This window comes from Opisthocomus hoazin, chromosome W (assembly GCF_030867145.1).
Source record: "Opisthocomus hoazin isolate bOpiHoa1 chromosome W, bOpiHoa1.hap1, whole genome shotgun sequence".
NCBI classification, from domain to species: Eukaryota; Metazoa; Chordata; class Aves; order Opisthocomiformes; family Opisthocomidae; genus Opisthocomus; species Opisthocomus hoazin.
Window position 1 is genome coordinate 18,917,610 of NC_134453.1, and position 8,128 is coordinate 18,925,737.

At 41.5% G+C, this 8,128-nt stretch overlaps 1 protein-coding gene across 1 annotated transcript in view; it reads right to left on the reverse strand.

Moving 5' to 3' along the window:
* Positions 1-8,128, reverse strand: part of LOC142365633 (SKI family transcriptional corepressor 2-like) — a 34,151-nt gene that overhangs the window by 20,128 nt on the left and 5,895 nt on the right. The window contains 2 exon segments of the mRNA XM_075446616.1: positions 2,707-2,805; positions 3,194-3,259. Coding sequence (XP_075302731.1) covers positions 2,707-2,805; positions 3,194-3,259 — 165 coding nt within the window.

Below are 8,128 nucleotides of genomic sequence, written 5' to 3' on the forward strand. Positions count from 1 at the left end.
AGAAAAATGCTGAAGTAAACAGGACTTATGGATCTGCTGAAGGAGCCAAGTACATGATCAGGAGACAAAAAGCAGCAGTTGTGTACTGCCAGCCAGCGCATGGGCAGTGCATGATCAGCAACCTCATCGGCTGACCTGGCGTGTGATACGGCTACGGATTGCACAGAAGTAGAACAGAGACCCTCGTGCAAATAGCTGCCTGATCGGGATAGAAAGTTCCCAGGAACTAACGTCTGGGTACACGACCGTTTGCACAAAGCCGTGTTCACCTGGAACTACCTAACGCTTCCGGCATCTCAAGAATTGCCTCCTATCCTAACTCATTTTCTGTCATTACAGAATGCTGATATACAGCCTAAGGCAAAGGTGCTGGCACGGGATCTGCAATCAGGAGCTTGGACAGGGCCGTGGGAACTATTAATATGGGGGCGCGGGTATGCTTGTGTTTCCACAGATATAGGACCTAAATGGTTCCCAGCGAAGTGCATTAAGCCGGGGCTGGACAAGCAACAGGCAACCACAAAAGACCCTGAAGCACCTGCTGAACCGTCAGAAGACATTTTGAGTGATAACACACTGTTTGATGGGAAGTGATTGGTTTGAGACTGTAAGGAGTTGTGTATCAGGCCTCACTAGGCCGCAGGTGTCTATATGTTTAGTCTGTAAGCACTGTTGTGGATATATTATTGCACATGGTATATTCTGTAAAAGGTATTTGATTTATTTTAATGGTAATCAACGCATTTATCCGAATCGCACCTTAACACCATTGTGCATTCGTTGCAAAAGAATTAATACCATAAGTGAGATCTATTCAATCCGCTATTTTTGCTGTAACACAGATCGGTATATAAGATGGAAATGATAACGATCCTCTTAAGCTTGATTTGGTGTATACAAGCAATATGGGTGCCACCACAACCAAAAATGAATGTGTAGGTCACGCTAGCAAGTCGAACAGGACCAGATTCGATTTGCCTGTCCATAGCATCTCCAGGGAACCCCTTTTCAACATGCCTAATTGGTGTCCCTTTGGATGCATGGCCCATACCATCGGCACTGACCAGTGTGGTCCCCCTGAACAACGGCACAGTCACTGATACGTGGAACCTATGGACTGTTCAACTGCCATTGGCACAATTAGAGCCTCAGGAGACAGAGTTACTTGGCTCCATACGAATGGACTTTTGTTTGTTTTTAACTATACAGGGAGAAATCAAACACATGCATGGAGACAATACATATCGCAATGCAAGCGCTTGGTGCAACTATACCACAAGCAACATATCTAAATCAACTAATCAACCACTTGCTTTACCCCACAGAGTATTTCTCATTTGTGGGGATCCTGCTTAGCCGTCCATCCCATCCCATATAAAGGGAGGTCCCTATAGTCTAGGGAGATTAATGCTTTTAACACCAAATCAGATCATGATAATTGTCCACCGAAATACACGATACCGAGGGAAAAGAGCAATTCATGCTTTTACCTCAGATTGCAAAGGCAATATCAGATTTTGGAATAGTGGTGAAATAATCACTGCATCATTTTTAGCTCCTGGGATTGCAGCCTCTCAGGCTCTAGCTACCCCAAAGAAATTGGGATGTTGGCTAACCAAGAAGACTAATGCTACTTCTCAGGCCTTAAGTACTTTGCTTTTAGATGTTGATTTGGTTAGACACGCGACTTTACAAAATCGTGTGGCAAGTGATTTTTTACTTTTAGCACAAGGGCATGGATGTGAAGAATTTGACAGTATGTGTTGTATGAATCTCTCCGATCACTCGGAACCTATTCACCGTAGCCTTCAACGACTGAAAGAGGAAGTTAAAAAGCTGCAGATTGATGATGGATGGAGTTGGATAGAAAGTCTTTTTAGTGACTGGGGAATTAGTGGTTGGCTTAAAGGTTTGATGAAGATTGGCTTAATTCTATTGTGTGTTATCTGTGGCCTCCTTCTCATCATTCCGTGTTTGCTATCCTGTCTGCAAAGGGCCCTGCAGAGGATGGTAAACACTGCATTTTTGGTAGAAAAACAAAAAGGGGGAGATGTGGGAATCGGCTGGGCCGCGGGCGGCCTTGACTGTCTTGATGGAATAGAGCCATATCTATGAGCTAATTATTTTGTGCACCTGTGGTTGAAAAACAGGAGGAAAGGAACAAAGAAACAGGATGGGAAAATCCAACTCTTCGATAAGCATGAAGGTCGTGTGAACGGACACATGATGACCAATCAGAAGAACAAAGGAGCTACATGCCAAAAGACCCTCACCAATGAGACTCTGGGGGTGGGGGACAAGGGGATATAAAAATGTTATGATTAACCATTAAAGTGCTTCTGCTGCTGCTTCTGCTTGCTTTTGCTTGCTTTGTGACTGCTGTAACTTATTGTGGCGTGCTGCCACATAAGACCACCGACATCGCTGTACCCCAAGAAGCCCCAGACATGTTTCTGTCTACTCACTGTATTCAACGTTATCAAAACCAGTAAAACACACACCAAAACAGACATCCAGCTTCAGATTTTTCCCTACAAATGACCTGATCGGGCAGCCTGAACATCCACAGCAGAAGTGCCATCAACCTCAGCAGAACTAAGCCAAAGATCCTGCTAACACAACTGAGAACACACCTCTCCCATTTTAACAATCTGCCAACAACCAACCACCCACAAGTAACACCAAAACCACAGCTATGTGTCTTACTGAAGACTGGGAAAGACGCGTTTCCTTTCAACACCTGGAATTCCTGTTCTAGTCTCCTCCATAAGTCGATCTGTTCACACAAAACCTTCTGGAGTTCCTCTAACAAAGAGAAAAGAAAAGTGGTTTTGCTAATCTGTATAAATAATTCTTGAAAGAACAGTTGCAGAGCAATTCATTACTATAAGACAAAATATTTTAGCAGTTCTGCTAAAAAAAAAAAAAAGTGTTGCATAGACCTACAATAGATTTTGTGCAGAAAGCCATGAATATAAATCAATGTAATACATTAAAGTATTATATTAGTGTCATGTATTGATTGATATATATGCATTAATCTCAATTATATCCACCCAAAGGTCCATATATTATTCATATGTTACACGACAAGCTTAAAATATGATGCAGAACAAAAGTGCCCCCTATTATCCTCATATTCTATTAAAACAAAGAGCAGTTTTATAACGCAAGACGCCCTTATTTGTTTTACCTTTCCCCATGTTTCCTACATCCTTCTTCAGTGAATGAGGTGAATTGGTTTCTTGCGTGTGTTCGCCTTAAAAAAGTGGGGAAAAAAAGTTATTGATTTACTGATACTGCTTTTCGTAAGTATTGTGCTTACTACGCAACTGCTTCAGAGAATCTGGAGAAAAAAAAAAAAAGAGAAGAAAATATACAGAAAGAGTAAGACTGAGGTTTATCTACGTATCTCTGTGCGTGCAGCACCGATTTTTGTAGGGCTTGTATTTGCTTCTAGTTTAGTAAAGTGTCTACCTACACCTCGGCCTCCTGCAGATGAGACCCGACGTCTCCTCCATACTTAGGAGAGCTCCTCTCCCACGTCGTCTGCCGAACTGATGATCCCTGCTTTCCCTCTAACCCCTCCTGAAAATGCTTTCATCGGAGAATGACTAGGAGCAAGCTGAGAAAGGGACAGAGCCGCCTTCTCTACAGCCTCATCTCTCCTCGCAACGGGAAGTCCATGCTATCTAGCTGGGCAGGACCCTGTTCCCAAATCCACAGGCGAAATCCTTTTTGCACCAGCCTCTTCACCTTCATCGGCTCTTTATCACCTTCTAGAGCTCTGTGGCATGGGCTTGTAACTGGATGTAATTTACACCCAGCTGAGATAAAATTGACATTAGTGGTATTTGCATCTAAAGGATACACCTCTGAGGTCAACCAATTCAGAGACTTCTGTCTTAGGTTGGTCATGTAAAGTTTTAATCATGAAGTAGTAAAGAATTTTACAGATAACAGAATTTTACTATTTCCAGATAATACACATGCTACTTCTTTCAGCCCTTTTCCTTTACAAATAAAATAAAATAATAATAATAAAAAAATCTTCACGAGGTGTTAAGTTCACCTGGATGAAGGTTTGACTTAAATATGAACCTCCTGACAGAAGGTGTTATTTTCATTATCCTCTGGAACTGTGAAATTTTCGTCTAATTTCTATGAACAGGGTTTTGAAACAAAAAGCAAAATGTTTTTAAAAGAAAAAATACCACTTTAGCTGAAATTAAGGGGAGATTTTCTATTATTTACAGCTGAAGTAGAAATGGACTCGCAATAATTAAGAAAATATTTGGTAAATAACCAATTATTGAACTAATTGGACCAATTTTTGGTTTAGTCCAGCCAGTAAATACATGTCATTAACTCTACTAACGAGTAATCACAAGAAAGACATACATGCAAAGCTATTCATGTGTTTATGTATTTGGAAGAATCAATCATGGAGGAAACACCTTGGGTTTTTTTGAAAATAAAAAGCCATAGCACTGAACAGGACACCACGCAACAGATAAGACGGCAGCTACTTAAAAAACTCGTACTGTCACCATGCATTTGACAGCAGGTCATCACAATAAGCTAATTTTCAATTTGAATTGGAAAGTCTTGTTCTATATGCAGCCAGAAATCTTTTTGCAAAACATTTATTTCTGGTTTTAAAAATCAATGCATTCTTTTATCCAGTAAACCTTAAAAGTCCCAGTATGTGAAACACATCCAACAGCTATGCATTTTCGCATCTGCTATCTTTTCCTTCCTTAAAAAAAAAAAAAAAAAAAAAAAAAGAAAAGAACCACTCATTCAGGCACACACATTTACATAACTGATCTCTGGTGCCAGCAATTCCATTTTAAAAATCTGTTTACACAACACAACGATTTTAAAAAATCATTTTTGTATGACATTTGATATAAACTAAGTATTTTCTACAGGTAAGCTGTCTCACCACACTAAAAGAAACAGCAAGCTTAAAAATGCATCATCTTTTGGGCAGTGGTTTGAGGTGTTTCCATAATATCAAATGGTCTCCTTTTTTTGAGTTAACATAATTCTGTTTTAAACAGGACTGCTAACAAAATAAGTATTTTGTCAGCTAAATTAGGGTACGCAAAATCAAAAAGAAAGAATTTAAATTTAGGAAGGGTATTTACTGAATTACAAATACTAGTATGTTTTTTCCACTCAATTTCTTTCATCAAGGCATTCTTTTCTGAACGTTTTATGTGCAGTTCTGAGGGATAACAGACTCGCAGAAGGTAACTGGATTCTTCAAGGGGGAAGGATGAGAAAGGGGCAGAGACTAGATCCTAGCACAGACCATGGCGGCAACACAGCCCTCTCCCACTTGCTCAGTTGAGCTTTCAGGGCCGTATGGTTTGAGGCTGCCGACTCGCTGGGACTGAAAGAACCGCATCAAAATGTAAACAACGGCACGTAGCATAAAGAGTAACTTCTCCAGCATCTGCAGCCTCCCTGCTAAGCTACCAAAAAGGCTTAGAAAATTCCCCATCCCTGCCCCCCAAATAAGCAAAGCACAGGATAGGAAAAGCGAAGGCATTTAAAAGCAAAACTCAGCACATACGAGTTTTAAAGAATAACTGCATTTTCAAACTGCTTTCCGATGTTCAAAAAATGCCTTGGCATTATTATTGTTAATGGTAATAATAACCAGATGGGTTTCACCTTTCCAGACCCCCTGAAAATGATAATCAGGAGCCTGCTCTTCTCCGTTTTTCCATACTTCCCAGAGGCCTCATCACGCGTTGTGTACTGTTCTACCTTAATTGAAAGGGAGGAGGTATTGAATATTTAACCAGCTTCCTTTCTCTTAAGTGTTAATTAAAAGCTAAATAGGTGTTTAAAAACAAACAAACAGAAAGCCCAAAGAATTTTAATCAGTCTAAGAAAAAATCACTTCCCCTTCTAATAGCTCCACCATAACTCTCTTGGGCCTTGTCTACACATGAACTTGTAGCAGCATTTAAAAAGCAACACTGAAAACTGTGCAGCCCCCCCCCAGTACAGCCACCTAGGTTTTCTTTAAGAAAGGCCTATTTCAGTTTATTCAGAAAAATCCAACTATACCTCAACCATCTGCTGGCTAGGGGGAAAAGGGGATGAAGCATTCGCAGTCAGCCTGCGCTGCCTCAGCTAAAGCTTTTGCTGCCTCTGTTCTTCCCTACCAGCTCAGGTGCACAGACACTGTTAATTCTGGAATAAAGGTACAGGGGTTGTATTTTTGGGTTACACAAATGGCCGCCTTATCTGCAAGGTGAACATCCACCCACGGAGCAAAGCAGAAATGATGCCTGTGAGCAGACACGCTTCAACTTACTTCATCAGCACTCTGAAAACCAGAGGTCCCGATTTGTGCACCGACACAACCTCAGCTCTTGTGATGTCACTATTTTATTAGCGCTACACCCACTGGAGTAGTTAAGATTTGCATTTTTAATAAAAGAAATTAACAGAAACATTTCTAAATTTATCCTCTCCGAAATAAACGCACGCTGCCCTCAGCATACAAAACCAACCCAGACATAGCCAGGTTGCTGTCGGCAGCACAGCACGAAGAGGTCATCTCCTGCAGTCCGTCCCTGGGAAGCTCTCAAAGCACTCTTCAAACAGCAGCTAAAAACTCCCACGCTGGCCCAGACAACTCAGCTACATCAACGGGCAACTGATTTGCCCAGCGCAGAGCTCCGATGGACCGGGAATACAACTCTACTCTCCAGACTCTCAGCCTCGTGCCTTGTCCCCAACTCGGAGCTCTCCACAACTCCCACTACATCAGCAGCGCCGGACTGCATTGACCAAAATCATCCGCCTGCCCACCCGCGTCTCAGCAGTGGCCCCGTTATTCCTGGACAGTACGGAAGTATCGCAGAGCATGTGATGCGGGGCAGCCAGCCCTGCAGCTCACTCCTACCAGGTGAGCTTCACCGTTGCGAAGCCCGCAGCACCGATGGCCTACCATAACTTCAACATCCACTGGTATTTTTAGCTGGAGAGGGCACTGTCTGCAGACACAAAGACCGTAGCAGTGAAGATGCCCGTATCTTCTGGCTATAAATATATATATATATACATTTTAAAAACCTAGGCAGATGCGAGTTGGCAGATTTTCAGAGCTCCAACAGCTCCATCTGTATTTGCAATTAATTACTCGCTTTAAGACACACACAGTTCTTGTGTATATCCTGAAGAAATCCTACCCTTACCGAAAATATTCATGCATCGTGTATATTCATGCCGCTTTTGGGGGGAATAATCAATAGGATAATCAGGACTTGAGAAAATATACCTATTCTAGGAAACTCAATAAGCATCTTAAGTGCTTTTCTGTATTGGGGCTGATATACACGTCTTACAAAATCTGTCAATTTGCCCTGAAATTAACTTTAAAACAAACTAGCTCTAATTTTTGACAGATAAAACCTAATTTATAACCTCAATTTAAAGTTTAAAACATGGACATCCGATGGAAAAAAATCCACACTGAAGTACTGATGGATTGAGGAGAAAACAGGATTTCAAACCGAACGTTCAAAAACTGTGAGCAACTTAACAACACGAAATGTTTTAGAGAGACAACAAATCAGTTGGCTTTTTGCCTGAACCTTCTGCACACATCTGGGAGGCATTTTACAACTTCATTCTAGAAGCAGGAGGGTGAGAAAGTTGCCAATTCTTGGTTGGTTTTAAATGGAAGGTGAGAGTCTCACCAGATTCCAGGAGATGCAGCTTAAAAAAAAAACCCCAACACACCTAACATTGCGAGAGTGGCAAAAAATAAAGAAATTCAACAACATTTCATCCTCTTCTAATAATTCAGAGATTGCTCCCGAGCTCCTTAACAGTAACAGGAGAGAAAAAGAGACAGGAATTGTAAATAAGCACCCAGTCCTACAGTCTGCCTGCAGTTTTGTCTGTTGTGCAGATCCATGTATTTATACACAATCTTATCTACAAGCACGCAGGGCTGGGTCCCACCTCCGAAACTTCGCCTCCTCTTCCCCCATTTCAACTTTTCACTTCTTTGCAAACACATTCTGCGATAAAATTTTATGTTATCTAACTTCTGGATCCAATGCTTGACCACTTATCCCAGGAAACACTACACAAC